Below are 22,931 nucleotides of genomic sequence, written 5' to 3'. Positions count from 1 at the left end.
ACTCTGGCACTCTTTCAGAGTAACCATCGGGATCTTGGTCACCTCCCTGACCAAGGCCCTTCTCCCCTGATTGCTCAGTTTGGCCGGGCATCCAGCTCTAGGAAGAGTCTTGGTAGTTCCAAACTTCTTTCATTTAAGAATGATGGAGGCCACTGTGTTTTTGGGGACCTTCAATGCTGCAGACATTTTTTGGTACCCTTCCCCAGATCTGTGCCTCGACCCAATCCTGTCTCGGAGCTCTACGGACAATTCCTTCAAATTGGTTTTTGCTCTGACATGGGACCTTATATAGACAGGTGTGTGCCTTTACATATTATGTCCAATCAATTGTGTTTACCACAGGGGGACTCCAATAAAGTTGTAGAAACAGCTCAATGATGATCAATGGAAACAGGATGCACCAAGCTTAATTTCAGGTCTCATAGCAAAGGGTCTGAATGCTTAAGTGAATAAGGTATGTTTATTTTTTTTTATAACTTAGCAAAAGTCTTAACCTGTTCTCACTTTGTCATTATAGGGTATTGTGTGTAGATTTGAGGATTCTTATTTATTGAATCCATTTTAGAATAAGGCTGTAACATAACAAAATGTGGAAGGTCAAGGGGTTTGTATACTTTCCGAAGGCACTGTATACACTCAGTGGTCAATTAAGTACACCACTCCCTTAACCAAAACGGTTCACTCCTACCGACAGTGAGTCAAAGCAGGCAGACAGGCATCCAGTTACTGTTCGATTTAACATTAGAATGGGCAAAACGAGTGACCCAATCAACTTTTAGAATGGTATGATTGGTGCCAGGCGCACTGGTCCAGTATTTCAGGAACGGCTGTCCTCCTGGGCTTTTAACGCATGACAATGTCTAGTGTGTCCTGAGAATGGTGCCACAAACAAAAAACATCCAGTCAGCGGCAGTCCTGTGGGCGAAAACAGCTCGTTGATGAGAGAGGTCGAACGAGAATGGCAAGAATCGTGCAAGCTAACAGGCAGGCCACAAACAGGCAAATAACAGCGCAGTACAAGTGGTGCGCAGAACAGACAACTCGTCGGTCCTTGTCACGAATGGGCTATTGCAGCAGACGACCACACCGGGTTCCACTCCTATCAACTAAGAACAAGCGGCTCCATTGGGCACACGATCACTAACACTGGACAAAACATGACCTGGTTTGACAATTCCCGGTTCCTGTTGCATCATGCTGATGGCAGTCAGGATTTGGCGTAAGCAGCACCATTCCAAGGTCCCATCCGGCCTGGTATCAACACTACAGGCTGGGGCCGGTATTGTAATGTTTCTGGCAGACGTTAGGTCCCTTGATACCAATTGAGCGACATGTCCATGCCCTGAATAATTCAGGCTGTTGTGGAGGCGTCTCACCCAGTACTAGATGGATGAACTAGATACATTGTGGACAGTTTATATCACAACAGGACCCATACATGGATATCTGTGAACATTCACTTGTGCAAAGAGTTCAAATCAAAGTGTTTATTTTTTTATATACTGAACAGGTTGCAAATTTTATTATACATTTTTTTCCAATACAATCTTAAACAAAAAAACAATGACAAATTGAAATTATTCTATGCATGTAAAATTGGCTTATTTGATAAAATTGCTCACTGCAGGCCTGAGTTCTCAGAGTAAAACTGTTTGAACAGTGCCCTTATACAAGGCATGGATCAAGGATTTCAGTCTCATCCCTGAAATCTCAGTTGAGTACAACACTCATACAGTCAAATAAATGCCATTTAACTAGTCAGCCAAAAGCAGACACACTGATTAAGGTGTTAAGTCATTCAGAAAAATAAGAAATACTAACAAAACATGTAAAAGTAAGGTTAAGTTATGACAAACCTTTGGCAGAGAAGGCATTCTTAGCATAATGTAAGGAGTACCAATATTTTACTCTGTATTACGGAGAGGTTGAGTGGTACAGACAAAGCCAAATACTGTCATCTTAACAGTCTTCTTGACATCTAAACAGTGGGGGGGGATTAATCTGGGTTTAAATGAGTGGAGTGATTAAGACAGCGTCCTCAGCTCGCATCAGAGGCTAATGTCCATGGAACAAATACTTAGGCCTGAATCATGGCAGGCATGTAGAAGGAAAGACACTCATGAATGATATCAGCACGATATCCAGCCATCATGTAAGTGCATTTCTCCTCTACATATGTACATTCTATATATTCTACCCACATAAGTACAGTAACTCCATATGTAAATGACAATCCCATCCCTGTAAAGTATTGTCCCCTAATTCTGTGTGTGACAACAGTTCATGTTTGCCTAACATTCATTTGTGAAACTAATGCAATTCCCTCAGACAGACACCAATAAGTTGTCTTCACTTCTAGGCTTATGTCACAAAACAAATGCATACTGTACTTATAAAATAAGTTAAAAATAGGATGTAAAAAGTCTGAAGACAGGGGTATAGTGAGCTGGTCAATAACCCCTTCATGAGAAATGTGGGGGTGTAGTCCTTTGCGACGCAACTGCAGTCTGAGAGACCGAACTGTATTCTCAATATCACTCCACTATCAAAAACCAGCCAGAACAAGAGATATACAGAAGAGTTATGTTATTCAGAACTGTAAACCGGTTTCATTCTGTCTCTTTACTTGCTGATCTTCCTGTGACCCCTGGGAACCTCCTCAGTGAACTTTCTCCAGCTTGGCCTGCAAGGCCTTGAAGTTGCCGATGGTGAGCCGCAGGGTAGAGTTAGGACTCAGGGACTGCAGCTCCACCAGGTAACCACAGATGTTATCCAGACACACATTAGTGAACCGCCGTCTGACAAGATGGGGAAGGAGGAATAGGAGTTAGACAGAGTGTATTAGAGATACATTTTAAACATGTTTACAAACAATAATTGTCATGACTACGTACGTATATGGGTTGATATGTTTTCAAATGAGAAGCACGGCCTAATGAAGAGAGCAGCGACAGTTAGCACACGTGGTGATTGATTAGTTACCGGTCATATGTTGGTACTCTGCTGGGGTCCTCTACGTATCCTGACAGCAGCACATGTATACACTCTACCAGGTGGAGAGGTTTCTTCAGACGCTGCCAACACGGATCCTGGGTGACACAGCCACAGTTCGAGACATTCAGTCTTTTAAGGTCGACAGAACCTTATTAATCAAATAATGCTCAAGTTGAACAGGTGTAAAATATGATTTTATAATAACCCTTTATTATGAAGAGTATCTTTATCTATTTGTATCCCAAAACTGTCAGCAATAATTGCCCCTCCGGGATGAATAATGGTCATTGCATTTAATTGAGAGACATACCCGTGTCTTGAAGAGTTGGTCGTAGACCTCCAGCAGACGGGGGAGCTGTACTCCTATCTCCTGCATGGTGAAGGTGACAAAGCCCACGTCCCAATTCAGATGACACACCTCCTGCTCCAAAAACTTCACCAGGAATTCTGGAGACAAGACAGTGGAAAAGGACTGTACATTAAACAATTTGCCCATCTCTGTAGTTCAATGGTAGGAGACAACCTAGGACAGGTGTTGGTGGATAATGAAGCAATTACAGATGAAACGTCCAGACCCTATAGACATAACACCTTAGAGACATACATGTTGACATAATGAACTGCTTATGTAATTACACTCAGTATGGATGTCTTACATAGAGGACAATCAGAGAATTGGCTGAATAAATTAAAGTAGGCATGTGGTTTTACCTAGTGGAAAGTATCTGGGTGTTCCTGCGTAGATTTTCCCCAGAGACACCAGTTTGAGACTCAGAGCTCTCATCCTGTCAGCTGGACTCATGGCCACACTGTCACCCAGCTCTGGAATAAAGGACAAATAACAGAATTCAAGATTTAGGTTGTTTATCTACTTACCCAGAGCCAGATGAACTCATGCATACCATTTGTATGTCCGAGTGCAGTTTGGAGATGATTGAAGCTAGCATAATGTTAGCGTGGCGCAATTCCGTGAAGTCTTCAGGTACAGTATCCAGCTTCTCTCAACAGCAGGGGAATAGACCTAACTACTCCAAAACTGGGTGGTAGGCCATTTATAGTCTTACAAAGCTATACATATACAGTGCCTTGCGAAAGTATTTGGCCCCCTTGAACTTTGCGACCTTTTGCCACATTTCAGGCTTCAAACAAAGATATAAAACTGTATTTTTTGTGAAGAATCAACAACAAGTGGGACACAATCATGAAGTGGAACGACATTTATTGGATATTTCAAACTTTTTTAAACAAACTGAAAAAAAAAAACTGAAAAATTGGGCGTGCAAAATTATTCAGCCCCTTTAAGTTAATACTTTGTAGCGCCACCTTTTGCTGCGATTACAGCTGTAAGTCGCTTGGGGTATGTCTCTATCAGTTTTGCACATCGAGAGACTGAAATTTTTTCCCCATTCCTCCTTGCAAAACAGCTCGAGCTCAGTGAGGTTGGATGGAGAGCATTTGTGAACAGCAGTTTTCAGTTCTTTCCACAGATTCTCGATTGGATTCAGGTCTGGACTTTGACTTGGCCATTCTAACACCTGGATATGTTTATTTTTGAACCATTCCATTGTAGATTTTGCTTTAGGTTTTGGATCATTGTCTTGTTGGAAGACAAATCTCCGTCCCAGTCTCAGGTCTTTTGCAGACTCCATCAGGTTCTCTTCCAGAATGGTCCTGTATTTGGCTCCATCCATCTTCCCATCAATTTTAACCATCTTCCCTGTCCCTGCTGAAGAAAAGCAGGCCCAAACCATGATGCTGCCACCACCATGTTTGACAGTGGGGATGGTGTGTTCAGGATGATGAGCTGTGTTGCTTTTACACCAAACATAACATTTTGCATTGTTGCCAAAAAGTTCAATTTTGGTTTCATCTGACCAGAGCACCTTCTTCCACATGTTTGGTGTGTCTCCCAGGTGGCTTGTGGCAAACTTTAAACGACACTTTTTATGGATATATTTAAGAAATGGCTTTCTTCTTGCCACTCTTCCATAAAGGCCAGATTTGTGCAATACACGACTGATTGTTGTCCTATGGACAGAGTCTCCCACCTCAGCTGTAGATCTCTGCAGTTCATCCAGAGTGATCATGGGCCTCTTGGCTGCATCTCTGATCAGTCTTCTCCTTGTATGAGCTGAAAGTTTAGAGGGACGGCCAGGTCTTGGTAGATTTGCAGTGGTCTGATACTCCTTCCATTTCAATATTATCGCTTGCACAGTGCTCCTTGGGATGTTTAAAGCTTGGGAAATCTTTTTGTATCCAAATCTGGCTTTAAACTTCTTCACAACAGTATCTCGGACCTGCCTGGTGTGTTCCTTGTTCTTCATGATGCTCTCTGCGCTTTTAACGGACCTCTGAGACTATCACAGTGCAGGTGCATTTATACGGAGACTTGATTACACACAGGTGGATTGTATTTATCATCATTAGTCATTTAGGTCAACATTGGATCATTCAGAGATCCTCACTGAACTTCTGGAGAGAGTTTGCTGCACTGAAAGTAAAGGGGCTGAATAATTTTGCACGCCCAATTTTTCAGTTTTTGATTTGTTAAAAAAGTTTGAAATATCCAATAAATGTCGTTCCACTTCATGATTGTGTCCCACTTGTTGTTGATTCTTCACAAAAAACTACAGTTTTATATCTTTATGTTTGAAGCCTGAAATGTGGCAAAAGGTTGCAAAGTTCAAGGGGGCCGAATACTTTCGCAAGGCACTGTACGTTATCAATATTTTACCAATATGTTCATTTCTGATAATCATAAAAACTAGATTCTATCCACTTCCTTTTGTCGCATAGAGATGTATGGAGATCTGTCCCATTATGGCCTCTTGAGCACATGGGCAGCACAATTGAGAGATTATTTGCAATCTCCATACATCTCTATGCGACAAAAGGGAAATAATAAGGAAGTGGATAGAATCTAGTTATGATCATCAGAGAAATTAACATCGGTAAAATATTAAGAACTATGTATAGCTTTGTAAAACTACCCGTAACCAACCACCCAGTTTCGGAGTAGTTAGGTCTATTCCTTAACTACTCAAGAGACAAACACGTTGGATAGCGTCAGGAGCACTTGTCTGTACACACCTTTCTCCATGATCTCCTGCCACAGAGAGTGCACCAGGATGGGGTCAGAGTGACCAGCACAGTGGATGATGGCCAGTTTGCATTCAGACAACCGGAAGTGATCGGCAAACTCCCCATACAGCTAGATAGGAGGACAAAGGACAGGGGTATTAAAACATTTACTGTATGGGAGGAAAATGTATTACCAAACAGAACTATTGGAGTGAGGGGCAATGTTAGATATCCATGCACCGTTACCTTGGTGATGTCCATAAGCTCGGAATCCAGTTGTGACATGGCTCCCTGGACAGAGGGATGCTGGGAGTAACGTCTGCTCAGAGTCTCCTGGATCTGGACCTGAATACGCACCACCTGGGAGGCAGGACCAACAATATCAGCTTGAGTTGACAGAGCCCAAATCTAAACCTTATCAAAAAGGGGCCAAAACCTAAAAATTCAGCGAGGAGTTATTTCCCCTCCCCCGTACCTCCATCTTCTCCTCCAGCTCATGCAGGAACTCCCCTTCAGCTCCTTGAGCAGAGATGCAGGAGGAACTCTTGGCTGACAGGATGGCCCTGGAGATGTACTCCAGCCTCTGCTTCAGGGAGATCTCAGTACTGCACACAGACAGACACACATATAATATGTTCGCACTCCTTTTTAACATCGCTCAGAATCTGCATGAATGAGGCCATTTTCATCGCCGGGCTCTATCACTGAGCCACACAGTGTGTGGAAATGGCCCATCAAGACTCGGGGGGGGGGGCGCCTGTTAGATCGTACCTGTGCATGTCAGCGAGCCTGGCCAGGACGTGAGCTGCCTTGCCAAAGCTACGGCTCTTCTCATAGTACCGCCACAGCAGGTCCATGTTCCGCACCTTACTCTGGTCCTGCTTGATCATGTGCATCAGGTGTTCCTCCAGGTATGGAGAGTTCACCTGGATAGAGAGAGACGATAATAAACCACAACGAAAGATCAGTTTAATGCAATATACTCATCCACTATAAAGAACAGAACCAGGCATCTCAGGCCGTGACTGTGGGACAATGCCAGAAGGTTCTTACCTCCAGAAGCTTGTCGGTGAGGTCAGCCTGTATCAGCCAGTTGTAGAGGGCTATGTGGAAGAGTTCATCCTGTGACCTCTGGGCCAGACCAATGACCTGCTCAAACTGCCGGGGAGAACGAGAAGATCACAAGACAGTTCATCCATAGCATGAATGAATTGAGGGCCAAATCTTTGGACCTAAACATTTCCAGCCTTATACTAAACAATAATTAAAAATTATTATTTTCGTAAACAAATTCCTATTATTGTTATTGGGGGTAACAGTCTCCTCCACGCAGCACTTACGTGGGCGGTGGCATCCTCATTACTCAGCATGTTGGGGTCAGAGGTCATAACAGGGGGTCCTGGCTGCTTAGGGACACTGGGAGACTGAGGAGCCGCTTTACTCTGGTTCACCAGCTCCTGCATGGTGTCTGTGATGCACTTATAACATGACAACCTACAGAAGGAGACAAGGGGGTGGTCAGTCTGTCAGCACAAGGGAGAAAATAAAAGGGCCAGGACATCCCTTAGCAGATATCTATTGCCACAGTCTCATGATCAACGTGTACAGGTGGTTAAGTTACCTCTCCTGGAAGGCCAGTGCTCCAGCCTGGTCCTCCTCTGGTTCTCCGTTCTTATAGAAGTGAGGTCCCAGCCTCTGAGGATCCTTCTTATCCGCTGCAGTCAGGCACAGCTCAAGCACCCCCTCATAAAAACGCACTGAGAGAGAGAGAGAGAAACACACTTAGCGTCCCATCCACACTAAGCATGAAGAGTCAAGGACATTTCAAATAGTATTAGTGTGATGGCCAAGGTGTGTGTGGAGCCTTACCCTGTCTGTACTGGGAGCAGACCAGTGGCAGGTCTGTGTGTTGGCTGATCAGCTGGTAGAGTTGTAGTGACTCTCTAAGTGTTCTCTCCTTATCGATCTTAGTCTGGATCTGTCTGGAGCCCTGCAGCAACTCATTAGCCTGGGAGGGACAGAGGGAGGGGGAGATGTAGTTCTGAGATACATTTGTAAAGGGAAAAAGAGGACTGAGGCGGCAACAGTGGATGCTATCAAACTTTGCCCAGGGACTGCAGATGGGAATTAACCTTGTAGTCAAAATCGGATGGACATCTTCCCTGTCATATAGACAAATAAAAACACAGCGCGTGTGTTTGTAGACTACCTTTGAGCAGACGCTGTCGTCGCTGCTGTACAGCAAAGGACAGATGTCTCTAAGGTGGTTGCTGATGGCATCGACAGAGGCGGAGTCTTTGATGTAGACGTTGATGAGGGCTGTGATCAGAGCTCCGGTCAGCTCTCGACCCCGGATCACCACGTCCTTAAAACTCGCCCCCTTCATCTGGTCCTGGAACTCCTATTTCAAGTCACACACGGGTTACAAACAGGAGACGAGACATCTTTACAAAAGACTTCAGAAATACATCTTCCTCCATATTTATTTGGACAGTGAAGCTAAAATGTAGAAATTTGTCTCTATACTCCAACATTTTGGATTTGAGGTCAAATGTTTTATATGTTGTGACAATACAAAATGTCACCTTTTATTTGAGGGAATGTTCATACATAGCAACAGCTCTGGTGAACATTCCAGCAGTCAGCATGCAAATTGCCCGCTCCCTCAAAACATCTGTGGCATTGTGTTGTGACACAAAACTGCACATTTTAGTGGCCTTTTATTGTCCCCAGCACAAGGTGCACCCGTGTAATGATCATGCTGTTTAATCAGCTTCTTGATATGCCACACCTGTCAGGTGGATGGATTATCTTGGCAAAGGAGAAATGCTCACATTAACAGGGATGTAAAGAAATTTGTATACAACATTTGAGAGAAATAAGCTTTTTGTTCATATGGAACATTTCTGGGAACTTTTATTTCAGCTGATGAAACATGTGATCAACACTTTGCATGTTGCATTTATATTTTTGTTCAGTATAGTTAAAAGTGTAGTATTTTGTCCATATTCCTTTCATTCCTTAACTGCATCAAGCTTGTGACTCCACAAACGTCTTGGATGCGTTTGCAGTTCGTTTTGGTTGCATTTCGGATTATGTTGTGCCCAATACAAATTAACAGTAAATAATGTATTGTCATTTTGGAGTCACTTCTTCCGTAAATAATAATAGATGTTTCTGAACACGTCTACATTAAATGTGGATGCTGCCATGGTTAAGGGTAATCATGACTTATGATACGTGAGAAAGTTAGAGGAACAAAGACCATACCCCACCAAAACGCTAACCTCTCGCCATTAGGGGAGGATACCAATTTTGGGGGGAGACTAGATACATAAAGTGCTTATATTTGTAAACGGTTAAACAGATATCTATTAAAATACCCTCTAATGAACGGTGGTGACATGTTGTACTGTCACCTCATTTGAAACATTTGATCTCAAATCCAAAAATGCTGGAATATAGACAAATTTACACATTTTAGCTTCACTGTTCAAATAAATATGGAGGGGAGTGTGTGTTGATGATTAACCAATTTGATGAATTAGTCTGACTGACAGCACAATGTAATCCTGCACATCCTGAATATCCAGCACTGGTTTCCCGGACAGATTAAGCCTAGTCCTGGATTAAAAATCTATCCCAACGGAGAATGGACTAGGCTTAATCTGTGTCCGGGAAACCAGTCCCCAGTGAGGTCATTGGTGCTGGAAGCTTACCATGGGTAGTTCAGAGATGATGAGGCTAAACTGGTGGTCACACAGCAGCTTCCACAGTGCCAGGGTCTGACAGGAGCGATGCACCAGCTGCTGGATACCCTGCAGGGACATCTTCTCATAGGCCTGAGCCTCGGCTGTGGACGGGGAAGAGAGAGAAACCGTAGTCACAAAGTACAGAGACCACAAAATATAAGTATAGTGTTTTCTCATTGGTGTTAGGATTCTACTCCAACAATGCGGTCATTCTAGTTGCTCCTGGATTTGGAATGGCAGTTTAACATCCACACATTACTTACTGTGGTACTTCCTCTGGAGTTCCTGCTGGACCTGCTGAGAACTGGCTCCTCCATCAGGCCGCATGAAGCCCAGCAGACGCTGCTGCAGATTGGCTGGAGAGCTGAAACTGCAGATGCGTGGAGTTCAACATGCAAATCAAATACTATTTATTTCACTAGATGACCATAGAAGTGTGGATATATAGTACCTCCCATAAAGCAGCCAGCCCAGGTCTTGGCCATGGGGCGAGGCAGGGTCCAAGGCTCTGTCTTACCTGGCTGCCCCCAGAGACGAGGGGCTGAACTGGGAGTTCTTATCCAGGAAGTCCTTCAGACCACGGAGCTCCAGAAGAACTGACTCCAGATCAGATGAGCTGGCTGTGCTCTCCAACTGGGGCAGACAGAGAGAGATTGATCATCCTCAAATTAACTTGCAAAGGAGGACTATAATATGCTGTTAATGCAATACTCACAATACTGACAGCCTGATTTCCTTTACTGATGGTCTTCTCAACAGCAAGACTCCCGTCCCAGATATTACTGTTAATCAATAACGTTCACAAGTTAGTGAAGCCACTCAAGTCATGCTATAAGTGAAACATATGAGTAATGTCTCTCAGTCCAGTACAAAGTTATTTTTTTATTTTTTTAAATGCATTTCCCCGAGTATGGAAGTGAGGCCTGAGTACAGTACGCTATCCAGGTGAAGGGACTGACCCCATTATGCGTGCGAAGTAGACACTGATGCCATTGTGTTTCCCTGAGAAGACCACCTCTGGCCCAGAAGACATGCCAGTGATGGGGGCGGAGGGCATGGGCGTGGCTGGTATATAGGGCGTAGACACACTCTGGGGCATCATACCTGAGAGATTGTTGTCAGGGCACACACACAAACATTAAACACTTGAATGTTGTTAATATTCAGTGGGTGAATGTGTTGAGTACTGTCGATGGGCAAGGCACTCTGCAAAAAAAAGAAAAAGGGCCGTGTACCTGGAACAGGCGTTGCTAAGAAACTAGGGTTAGGCATTGGACTGCTACCAACCGGCATAGGGGACCCTAAAACAACAGGCAGGCAGGGAGTAAGACAAGTGATGAGCAGTCTAATTGCAATGCACTGTGTAAAACTTATACAGGGGATTTTGACTAGGGTATTATTGCCATGCTCCAACGAATGGGAATTTGGCTTTAAGCAGAAATCCTGCCTCAGATGCGCCTCACCTGGTACAGGAGAGCCGAACAGAGCGCCGACGTTGCTAGGAGCCGAATGAGCCGAGGGGAACCTCATCTGAGCCTCTCCTCCATACCTAAAGAAGGCTCTGGTGGCCCACTGAGACACCTCTCTGTCGCAAGCAGCACTGGAACAGGCTACTATCAGAGCAGTGGCACACGCCTGCTCCTCCTGAGGTGAAGAGGGTTAGATCAACACAGAAATAAAGAGTGTGTGTAGCAGTGCTTGCAGTAACAAGACAATGAGTAATGACATTCATACCCTGTGCAGTTTGAAGAAGCGTTCGACTTCTTCACTCTCTCCACCAGTACCGCTCACCAGTAGGTGGCGCAGCTGGTCCACCGGCCGCAACTTGTGGAAGATGTGACTTCCCTGGAAAACCATGAATAACAACCAGTGTATAGACGTTTGTTCACAAAATGACAGACAGGACTGCACAGGTTTCATTGACCGTGTGAATTTACAGTGCCATACTAAGCCGTAAAATCTTGACCGTACCTTGGCAGAGAGAAGGACAAATTTCTGTGGAGGGACATTGTGTTGCTGCACCACGACAGGAGAGTCAGTGAGGGGAACCTGATCCTTATTCAGGGGGGTAGAGATTTTAGGTGCCTTCTCCTCCTTGATGGCACAAAGCGCCCAGGAGTGGCCATCTACATTGGACATCATCTGCAATGATATACACAGACAATAGAACTATAATGCTCTGAAGCCAAACAAATACTACATTTAAAAGGAAACTAAATCATAGCATATGCATTGCAAAGTAAGCCGGGGTTTTGACTACACATAGTAGTGTGTCTAATTTCAACTCCAAAGCAGATGGGTTTTTACATCTCTAATTAACTATGACCCTCACTCCCTCAGCTCCCACCTGAGCCTCCATCAGGGGTTTCTTAAAGGGGAAGGAGTCGTGGTTGATGCACCACAGGATGTCACTGTCCTCAGTCTCAGACGCTGCCATCAGGAGAACTCCTGTAGGGATTAACACCAGAGACACATGAGTAAACCTTTAGGTTTATTACAGGATAGCGTATAGACTGCAGAGTGGCTTTTACCTTTGCTGTGCAGAGCCTTGTGGACCTTGGCAGGCTTCTGCAGGGTGGAGGACGCAGAGAAGCCTGGAGGCAGGCGGACATGGACCAGAGCAAGCAGGCAAGGGCGTACCCCTGGCTGCTTGGCATGTGGTGGGGCAAAGGGAGCGGTGCTGAAGTAGAGACGCACTCCTACAAGCAGAGATAGAGACCTACATAAGGTCTTTGTAGATACTTATTCCGCAATGAAAATAATGTCAGTACGGCCTCTATTTCCTCTCCCATGTCAGTCCGTCTCCTTACCTGCATGAGTGACAGCCAGCAGGTGGCAGTCGGACGACTCCGATCTGTCTATCACAGAGATCTGAATGATGGGTTTAAACACAGAGCGATCTATGGTCCTATAGGGAGCGATTTAAAAGAACAAAGAGATTCATTTTGATTTGTACTTAAGCAGTGATGAGCGTTGACCATGTGAAACATTCACTAGCACTCTGGATTTAACCAGAGGTGAGGAGTAGCTGACAAACCTGGCAACGTTTCCTGCTGCAGCCACGATGGAACTCTGTGACATGGCCGCCACACGGCTCATACCCTGCCCATCTACACCCAGATCATACACCTGGAACAGACATCATCAGCTTTTAACTCAAGGTCCTAATTCAGAGTTTCCCAAACTAGGGGTCGCAACCCCACGTGGAGTCGTCTGATATGAAAATGGGGTCGTGGGAGAATTTCCAAAATCCTGTTTTTTTTTTTTTGCGCATTCAAATGACCTATCGTCATTGTATCTCAAAAATCACTGTAACGTCGTTAAACTTAAAAATCTAAATGAAAACTTAAAATCTTAAACTCAACCAGAGTACCCTTAGATCGTGGGGAAATACACTTGAATTGGAATTATTCAGGTGCAACAGTCAAGTGCGGCCTTTCGAGCGGTCATGTGGACATATGCTGCAGACAAAGCATTGACGGGTCCATCACGGAGGAGTTTTGGTTCCTGACTCAGAAGGGAATACCCTGCAGTCTCTCTCAGAGCGTTAAAACTCATGGTACCCTTTGCCAGCTCATATCTGTGTGAAGCTGGATTAATTGCTCTCGTCTGCATTAAAATCAAATATCGATCCAGGTTGGATGTGACAGCAGAGATGAGGTGCGCACTGTTGACCACGCCCCCTGACTTTCAGCAGCTCCAATGCGACATGAATCAAGCACACCGATCTCATCAGTGGTGATGATAGGATACATTATATCAGTTCAATTAGCAATTGGCTGTTATAGGCCCAAATTAAAAGTGTGTGTTCGTGAGTTGACAAGACAATCAGAAATACTGTTACAATGTTTTGCAATTGACTGCAATAGTCCCAAATAAAAAAAGTAAACACTGGCTGTTAATCACATCATTTTGAGAATTTTCAGATATCAAAATGGGGTCGTAGATTAAATACATTTGGGAACCCCTGTTCTAAATAGTACAACCTTTTGAAATGTCTGACAAAGTTCTACCCAAAACATCATCCTATTCAACAAATAAACATATTGATATTTACTACAGTGCTACCATTCAAATAGTTGGGTTGTGTACCTGTAGAACCCCCTTCTCTGAGCGGGTGAAGAGTGTGTTACGGGAGTTGTCAATGGCAATCTGCACTACCGGGTCTGTGGGGCACCAAGATAGAAAAATAGTCAAATTCAATTCAAGAACTAGAGCACAAGAAAGTTCCAATTCCACAAGGAGCCTCTGAACTATCCTTACCGTCCTCAGAGAAGGAGAACTGGAGCAGAGAGGGGACTAGGAAGGACAGGCTGCTTTTGGAGTGGTTAATCTTCTTACAGCGTTGGCTGAACCAGCCTGCCTCGGCCTGGTAGGCTACCTCATACAGGCAGCCATCTTTCCCTGCCAGGAAGATGCGGCCCAGGTCGGTGGAGGTGATGGCCAGGAGGTAGGTGTTGTCTGTGGGGATGGAGTACAGCGGGTCTGGTAGTAACTGCATCCCTCCAGACATGCTGTCATTCAACCCTGATAAAGAGAGGGAAAGAGAAGTTGAGAGAGTAAATCAATTTCTGAAGTAGTCCATTGTGGGTTTAAAGACGTTCCAGTGAGTTTTATACTTTTCCTGTTGAAAAGCGATATCCCAGGTATAAATACAGTAAACACACAGACACTAAAGGGCAGTGGTGGAAAAAGTACCCAATTGTCATACTTGAGTACAAGTAAAAGATAACTTTATAGAAAATTACTCAAGTAATTTACTCAAGTCATCCAGTAAAATACTACTTGAGTAAAAGTATTTGGTTTTAAAAGTACAAATAATTTCAAATTCCTTATATTAAGAAAATGGTGCCGTCTGGTTTTCTTTTTTATTTAACCTTTAGCCAGTGGCACACTCCAACACAATTTGCACACAAAGCATGTGTGTTTAGTGAGTCCGCCAGATGAGAGGCAGTAGGGTAGGGCTGGGCGATATGGCCAAAATATATCATGGTATTTTTCAAATTTTTGACGGTATGACGTATTTTATGTTTTTGATTAATAAAAGCTTTAAGTTGGCTTTATGAGTAGAGCGTGACAACACATATATTCTAAATGATTTCAATGGGCCTTTCTCCATTCGGATTGTTTTATTCTGTTCAATTCAACTTCAACCTAAAATTATTTCCTGCATTTCCTTGCATTCATTTGAGATAATTTCCACACTGCCACTATATGGGCAAAAATACTAGGCTTTATTTAACCAAATGTCGCAATTGCGATTTAGATCAAAACCCTTGGGTGAACTTTTGGAATCATGGAAATATAATTTTTATTATAATTCTATAGTTAGAATATAAATAATGGTGGGCACTTTGAATAGTGTTGTTTGACATGACAACGAATGAAAATGCAATGGACGAGTTATTGTGACATAGGTAGGAACCAAAGTGGTGTTCAGTGTTTGCTGGGGGACCCTATAATCTTTGGCTACATTACATCTTTATTCATATAGCCAACATATTCATGCTTCACCTATCCCTTTTTGATTTAGAAGATACTGTTGGACAAACATGCTGATTTAAGCCTCCACCAGTACTGGTATCAGGCTGTATTAGCTAGCTACGTTTGCTCTGACTCAGTACTTTTGTCAGCTAGTTAGCTAGTCAGCTAACACGATTTAGCTTAACTTGGTAAGGAAATACTAGTGGTTTGCAGATGTAAGAAACATAAACACGGCGTATTACATTTAACAAATCAAACATTAAAATACCGTTATAGAAGGTAAAGTAAAAACCCAAACTGGTCCGTGCATAAATACCGGTATATAGTAAAATACAGTGTACCGCCCAGCCCTACAGCAGGGATGACCAGGATGTTCTCTTGTTAAGTGTGTGAATTGGATCATTTTCCTGTCCTGCTAAGCATTCAAAATGTATTGAGTGCTTTTAGGTGTCCGAGAAAATGTATTGGGTAAAAAGTACATTATTTTCTTTCAGAATGTAGTAAAAGTTGTCAAAAATATAAATAGCAAAGTAAAGATAACTACAATAGTAAAACATACTTTAAATGACTGCTTAAGTACTTTACACCACTGCTAAAGGGTAAAAAAACATGTTTTAATAGTGTTCAGGCAACTGCAAAATTCAGCGAGTAGGGCATTCAAGCATTTGGACTGATTGTGACTTTGTGATGTCATCAGCCTCCCCTCTTGCTTGAGGAACAATAGAGAACAAAAAAGGAAAGGAGCACCCCCCACTTGTGCCATGTCATGAGGATACACGGAAGACTTATTGAGATGTGCCATTTGTTAAAGGGATACTTTGGGATTTTGGCAATGAGGCCCCTTTATCTACTTCCCCAGTCAGATGAACACCTGGATACCATTTTTGTCTCTGTCAAGTATGAATGAAGTTAGAGGTAGTTTTGGGGGCCAATGCTAACTAGCATTAGCACAATGATTGGAAGTCTATGGGTATCCGCTAGCATGATTAGTTAGCAATTCCACAAAAGCTAGTTAGCAACGACACTAAAACTGCACACAGAGACAACGATGGTGTCCAGGGGTTAATCTGACTTTGGGGGAAGTAGATAAAGGCCTCATTGGCAAAATCCTGAAGTATCCTGTTAAGTAAATCAGGTGTTAAATGAGGTGAAATGGAGACTGGAGTAGGACTTTAATACTAATACCAACAACACAAAGATAAATCTAAACCAAATCAACCAATTTCAAAACTGTATGTCGAATTGATGACACCGGGTTGTGTGCTTCAGGTCTAGGATGATCATCATTACTCACCTGCCTGAGCTTTAGGGAAGCTGAGCCCCAGGATCACTACATCCACAGGAGTGGCTAGGACCAACAGGAAGTGGATGTGTGGCTGGAAAATCCCTGTAGAAAGAATTAAGTAATTTTCTCTCACAATGCAGCCATTTTTTAAAATCTCAATATCAAATGATATTTGGGTAACAATTAAGTACCTTACTCTTAGATTTTTTACCATTTTAAATTGAAAACACAAAAGACACAAAAATAGCTTCTTAGCAAAGAGGAATTTATCAAGCAAGAATTTTTCTAGGACTGTCTGGGAGTGGTCTGAGTGGGGAGGGGAAACATAGCAGTTATTGGCAGAGAGGTTTGGAACACTTTCTTATTGGTCTATTACCTAAATGTACAAGCCTGGTGATGTCACCAGGCAGGCAAAAACTCTATTCCTTCAAAACAGGCTGAAATATCAGGCTTCCCCACCCCCCCAAACAGGTCTTACACTAAATGGGCATTATCCTTCTCACAATATTATTCCAGCCTCAGTGTGGGAATAAGTTTATTAGGTAACCCACCCTGTTCACAAAAAAGGCTCGCTCCTACAGAGTCCATGAACCCATCTTGCCTGCTGTCATTGGTACATGCTGGTGGCGGTGGTGTAAGGAATGTTTCCTGGCACACGTTCGGTTTCTTGATACCAATTGGGCAACAAACACATTGTAGAATCCATGCCCCAGAGAATTCAGACTATTCTGGAGGCAAAGGGGGGGTCTGACCCTGTACTAGATAGGTGTACCTAATATCTATGCACAATACAAATCAAAGGTTTGGACACCTACTCATTTTCAGGGTTTTCCTGTATTTTTCACTATTTTCTACAGTAGTAGAATAGTAGTGAATACATCAAAATGATTAAATAACACATATGGAATCATGTAGTAACCCAAAAAAAGTGTTAAATAAAAAAATATGAGATTCTTCAAAGAAAGTCCCTTTATCTTGATGACAGCTTTGCACACTCTTAGCATTCTCTCAACCAGCTCTCTGGTTACAGCCTCATTCTAAAATTGAATAAATTGTTTTACCCCCCATAATGACAAAGCAAAAATTAGGTTTAGAAAACGTTGCACATTTATTACAAATAAAAAAACGTCAATATCAAATTTACATACGTATTCAGACCCTTTACTCAGTACTTTGTTGAAGAACCTTTGGCAGTGATTACAGCATCGAGTCTTCTTGGGTATGATGCTACAAGCTTGGCAAACCTGCATTTATTGGGGAGTTTCTCTCATTCTTCTCTGCAGATCCTCTCAAGCTCTGTCAGGTTGGATGGGGAGTGCTGCTGCACAGCTATTTTCAGGTCTCTCCAGAGATGTTCGATCTGGTTCAAGTCCGGGCTCTGGCTGGGCCACTCAAGGACATGCAGAGACTTGTCCCGAAGCCACTCCTGCGTTGTCTTGCCTGTGTGCTGAGGGTCCTTGTCCTTTGTCACAGTCTGAGGTCCTGAGCGCTCTGGAGTGGGTTTTCATCAAGGATCTCTTTTTACTTTGCTCCGTTCATCTTTGCCTTGATCCTGACTAGTCTCAAAGTCTCTGCCACTGAAAAACATCCCCACAGCATGATGCTGCCACCACCATGTTTCACTGTAGGGGTGTTGCCAGGTTACCTCCAAACATGACACTTGGCATTCAGGCCAAAGAGTTTAATCTTGGTTTCATCAGACCAGAGAATCTTGTTTCTCATGGTCTGAGAGTCTTTAGGTGTCTTTTGGCAAACTCCAAACAGGTTTTCATGTGCCTTTTAATGAGGAGTGGCTTCCGTCTGGCCACTCTACCATAAAGGCCTGATTGGTGGGGTGCTGCAGAGATGGTTGTCTTTCTGGAAGTTTCTCTTTCTCCACAGAGGAACTTTAGACCTCTGTCCAAGTGACATCGGGTTCTTGGTCACCTACTTGACCAAGGCCCTTCTCCCCCGATTGCTCAGTTCGGCCGGGCGGCCAGCTTTAGGAAGAGTCTTGTAGTTCCAAACTTCTTCCATTTAAGAATGATGAGGCCACTGTGTTCTTGGGGACCCTTCAATGCTGCAGAAATGTCTTGGTACCCTTCCCCAGATCTGTACCTCGACACAGTCCTGTCTTGGATCTTCCAGACAATTCCATCGACCTCATGGCTTGGTTTTTGCTCTGACATGCACTGTCAACTGTGGGACCTTATATAGACAGGTGTGCCTTTCCAAATCATGTCCAATCAAAAGAATTTACCACAGGTGGACTCCAATCAAGTCAGAAACATCAAGGACGATCAATGGAAACAGAATGCACCTGAGCTCAATTTCGAGTCTCATTGCGAAAGGTCTGAATGCTTAAGGTATCTGTTTATTATTTTTAATACATTTGCTAAATTAAATTAAAAAACAGTTTTTGCTTTGTCATTATGGGGTATTGTGTGTAGATTGCAGAGGATGTTTTGTTATTTAATCCATTTTAGAATACGGCTGTAACGTAACAAAATATGAAAAAAGTAATGTGGTCTGAATACTTTCCGAAGGCACTGTATACTAGAGGTCGACCGATTAATCGGAATGGCTGATTTCAAGTTTTCATAACAATCGGAAATCGGTATTTTTGGGCGCCGATTTTATTTTTACACCTTTATTTAATCTTTATTTAACTAGGCAAGTCAGTTAAGAACACATTCTTATTTTGACGGCCTAGGAACAGTGGGTTAACTGCCTGTTCAGGGGCAGAACGACAGATTTTCACCTCGTCTGCTCGGGTGATCCAATCTTGCAACCTTACAGTTAACTAGTGTAACGCAATAACGACCTGCCTCTCTCTCGTTGCACTCCACAAGGAGACTGCCTGTTACACGAATGCAGTAAGCCAAGGTAAGTTGCTAGCTAGCATTAAACTTATCTTATAAAAAACAATAATAATCACTAGTTAACTACACATGGTTGATGATATTACTAGATATTATCTAGCGTGTCCTGCGTTGCATATAATCTGACTGAGCATACAAGTATCTGACTGAGCGGTGGTAGGCAGAAGCAGGCGCGTAAACATTTATTCAAACAGCACTTTCGTGCGTTTTGAAGGCAGCTCTTCGTTGTGTGTCAAGCATTGCGCTGTTTATGACTTCAAGCCTATCAACTCCCGAGATGAGGCTCGTGTAACTGAAGTGAAATGGCTAGCTAGTTAGCACGCGCTAATTGTCGTTGTGTTGCTGGTTCGAGTCCAGGGAGGAGCGAGGAGAGGGACGGAATCTATACTGTTACACTGGCAATACTAAAAGTGCCTATAAGAACATCCAATAGTCAAAGGTTAATGAAATACAAATGGTATAGAGTGAAATAGTCCTATAATTCCTATAATAAAAACAACCTAAAACTTCTTACCTGGGAATGAATATTGAAGACTCATGTTAAAAGGAACCACCAGCTTTCATATGTTCTTATGTTCTGAGCAAGGAACTGAAACGTTAGCTTTCTTACATGGCACATATTTTAAATGGAACATAATGCACTTTTACTTTCTTGTCCAACACTTTGTTTTTGCATTATTTAAACCAAATTGAACATGTTTCATTATTTACTTGAGGCTAAATTGATTTTATTGATGTATTATATTAAGTTAAAATAAGTGTTCATTCAGTTGTTGTAATTGTCATTATTACAGATAAAGACATTTTTAAAAATGGCTGATTAATCGGTATCGGCTTTTATGGTCCTCCAATAATCGGTATCAGCGTTGAAAAATCATAAATCGGTCGACCTCTACTGTATACACATACAAAAATCACATTTTTGACTGCAATGGGCCTTGAATCCAAACACCTACAGAGCTGTTGTAATTTTAAATATAGGAAACACAGCTCAGGTTAAAGTGTGTTGCCATTTTACCTGCTTTAGGTTTGACCAGCCCCACGGACAGGATGGTTTCACTGAGTCCGTCAAAATATGCAACGTCCCCCCTGTGGAACAAAGTGATGACAGTGTCCAATGAAAATGGGTCCATGTTTACTGCTCCTGCAATGTTTTTTTTGAACAAAATAACTTCATTTATGAGTGCTTGGTACTCACCCATCCTCATAATTCCACATGAAGATATCGTTGTCAATGGTGAGCCATGCTCGACAGATTTCAGGAAAAACTCCCATCATACAATTGCACTGCATATCTGTTAGGGGAAGGTTAAGGACTAGGCAGCTTTTCTGAAATGGTGGTTAGTTTAATACAATTCACATAATCCTGCACAGACATTTCTGAGTTATATGGGTGAGACCTGGACAGTTGGACACAGCTCCCTCTGTGTATTCTGATTCAGAGGGGTTGGGTTCAATGCGGAAGACAATTCAGTTGAAGGCATTCAGTTGTACAACTGACTAGGTATCCCCCTTTCCTTCCCCTAGTCTCTGAAAAGGATACGGCTGAATTGCTCCACCAGCTCAGGGGGTAGGGGAACCCTTCGGACTGCACTGAGCTCAGGAAGGTTTGGCACGCTGATCAGCCCAGGTCCCTGAAGAGGGTAGTCCATGTCTGACCCCCCAGACAAAGATGGCATGTCTGCAACACCGAGTGGGGAGTGAACTAAGCCCTGAGATGTGGCTGTAGCCTCCCTATGCACAGTAAGCTGGCTACAGCCAAAATATCAGGGCTAAAGTGTCTTGCGAGATGAATTGATATGACAAACTTGAACAACATATAACCTTGCACCGCCAATTACTTGACTTACTGTGTGAGGGGACATTAAGAAGCTCTGAGAGGTCAGGGAAGCAGCGGTCATCCTGGAGGTGTCTGTCTATGAGCCGGCCAGAGCTCTCCAGCGCTTCCGCAAGGGCAGCAGCAGGACTGCTGGGTCCCAAGGTGGACGGCATGTTTTACACTGTGGGACTGATGAGATTCGCATGAGATGAACATATTTCAGCACCACTGTGACGTCAGCCGTGGTCAAAATCCAACCACAAACAAACCAGACTGTCACCGCAGGTGCAACTATACGGACAGACATGTCCCCTAACTTGCAAACTATACGACAGATGAAAGGCAGTACGGACATAAACGGTTGATTATATGGCAAACACAGACAGTAGCCAACTAGCAAGCTCTACTTAGCCTGTCCAACCCCGTCACCACGTTCTGCAATGACTCTGTAGGTAGTTAACGTTAGCTAGCCAATTAAGTTAGTTACACACAACACTTTTATCAAAATAAGGCTGGTGGAAGTTATAAAAGTACGTGTGAAACTAACTTGTGAAACTGGATGAGTTAGCTATCTAAACTAGTTATATAGCAGGTTAATAGCACATAATAGCACATCTTGCTAACACTAAAATAGCTAAAAACGCGGGCTAAACCCTGTTTATTCTAAGCTGCGAGCTAACGTTCGCTAGCTAACGTTAAATTAGATTTGTTGAACAACGTTCGCTACTTTTCTTACAGTTTACCGTACAGAAAGCCGTCCGGACGTAATTAATTGTTAACACAATGTGTGATAAGCAAAATATTCTAGTCTTCGGTGTAAACAAGTGTAGCAGCTAGCCCGCCAGCCTCATGACACTTTTGAACAGGGTGAAAGGTTATAGGATGTACTTCCTGTGTAATTTCAAATACGCTTTAGAAGTGAATTTCTACATGCTCTCTACACTAATGGCATTTGCAAAGGTGTTGAACTTATCATAATATTTCGTTGCCCAGACTAAAACGACTGGCCTTTTCACTTTTTTTTCTGCCGATAGAATCTGTTCTTGCAGCACAACGGACACTGTAATTACAATTTCTGTCCACTAAGAAGCGCCAGCGTATTAACTATAGGTTTGGACATGGTACACACATACCAGTTGAAGTGCTGAAAGCATGTGCGAAATATCCAAACGCCTCTCCTTTCGGGCAGAAACAGAGCGCTCTGATTTTGGGCGGCAGATAGCATGGCGGGTAGGAGGAGCGTTGGGCCAGTAACCGAAAGGTTGCCAGATCGAATCCCCAAGCTGACAATGTTAAAAGCTGTACTTCTACCCCTGAACAAGGCCGTTAACCCACTGTTCGACGGACGTGGATGTCGATTACTGCAGCACCTCTCTGATTCAGAGGGGTTAGGTTAAATGTGGAAGATACATTTCAAAGCATTCAGTTGTACAACTAACTAGGTATCCCCCTTTCCCTAATGAGCTACTCCCATTACTTTTTTAGCCTGAAACAACAAAAAAACAGCCTGGCATTCAGCACTTGACAGATTTGTTGGGACAGACAAACTGTTTCTTTACGGCACAAAACCATATTTATATTTTTCTGAATATTAATTTTCTTATGCGGATCGTCCATCACGTTCATAGAGTACATGGTTATACTAAATCCAGTTC

General features: G+C 43.1%; 1 protein-coding gene across 3 annotated transcripts; it reads right to left on the bottom strand.

Annotated features, from left to right (window-relative positions):
- Nucleotides 1-1,460: 1,460 nt before the first annotated feature.
- Nucleotides 1,461-22,171, bottom strand: nup155 (nucleoporin 155). 3 transcript variants are annotated; one of them, XM_024380795.2, is made up of 34 exons: nucleotides 22,020-22,171; nucleotides 21,308-21,465; nucleotides 21,001-21,138; nucleotides 20,656-20,752; nucleotides 20,476-20,546; nucleotides 16,606-16,698; nucleotides 14,091-14,354; nucleotides 13,920-13,993; nucleotides 12,865-12,956; nucleotides 12,638-12,735; nucleotides 12,359-12,526; nucleotides 12,175-12,275; nucleotides 11,799-11,969; nucleotides 11,562-11,672; nucleotides 11,291-11,471; nucleotides 11,063-11,128; nucleotides 10,787-10,931; nucleotides 10,543-10,609; nucleotides 10,345-10,460; nucleotides 10,091-10,197; nucleotides 9,795-9,928; nucleotides 8,285-8,476; nucleotides 7,945-8,083; nucleotides 7,697-7,832; nucleotides 7,416-7,569; nucleotides 7,129-7,233; nucleotides 6,847-7,001; nucleotides 6,551-6,680; nucleotides 6,322-6,435; nucleotides 6,085-6,205; nucleotides 3,706-3,816; nucleotides 3,305-3,441; nucleotides 2,983-3,089; nucleotides 1,461-2,798 (listed from the first exon to the last, which is right to left on the bottom strand). In XM_024380795.2, exons 2-34 carry the CDS (start codon nucleotides 21,447-21,449, stop codon nucleotides 2,660-2,662), a joined length of 4,176 nt encoding a protein of 1,391 aa, XP_024236563.1. In that variant the 5' UTR covers nucleotides 21,450-21,465; nucleotides 22,020-22,171; the 3' UTR covers nucleotides 1,461-2,659. The 3 variants fall into 3 exon arrangements, with proteins under 3 accessions (XP_024236563.1, XP_024236562.1, XP_024236564.1); XM_024380794.2 differs by having other exon boundaries at nucleotides 22,013-22,159; XM_024380796.2 differs by lacking the exon at nucleotides 11,063-11,128 and having other exon boundaries at nucleotides 22,013-22,159.
- Nucleotides 22,172-22,931: the final 760 nt, after the last annotated feature.

The sequence above is a fragment of the Oncorhynchus tshawytscha genome, linkage group LG20 (genome assembly GCF_018296145.1).
Source record: "Oncorhynchus tshawytscha isolate Ot180627B linkage group LG20, Otsh_v2.0, whole genome shotgun sequence".
NCBI classification, from domain to species: Eukaryota; Metazoa; Chordata; class Actinopteri; order Salmoniformes; family Salmonidae; genus Oncorhynchus; species Oncorhynchus tshawytscha.
The sequence above is the reverse complement of the archived record's forward strand: the minus strand, read 5'-3'. Positions and strand labels throughout refer to the sequence as shown.

Excerpts from the sequence above, each read along its gene's own strand:
- nup155 (XM_024380795.2), bottom strand. The coding sequence starts at position 21,449 with ATGCCGTCCACCTTGGGACCCAGCAGTCCTGCTGCTGCCCTTGCGGAA. Across the intron at positions 12,276-12,358 it reads CAAGGCTCTGCACAGCAAAG|GAGTTCTCCTGATGGCAGCG; the intron begins GTAAAAGCCACT and ends TAATCCCTACAG. Across the intron at positions 8,084-8,284 it reads ACGACAGCGTCTGCTCAAAG|GCTAATGAGTTGCTGCAGGG; the intron begins GTAGTCTACAAA and ends TGTCCCTCCCAG.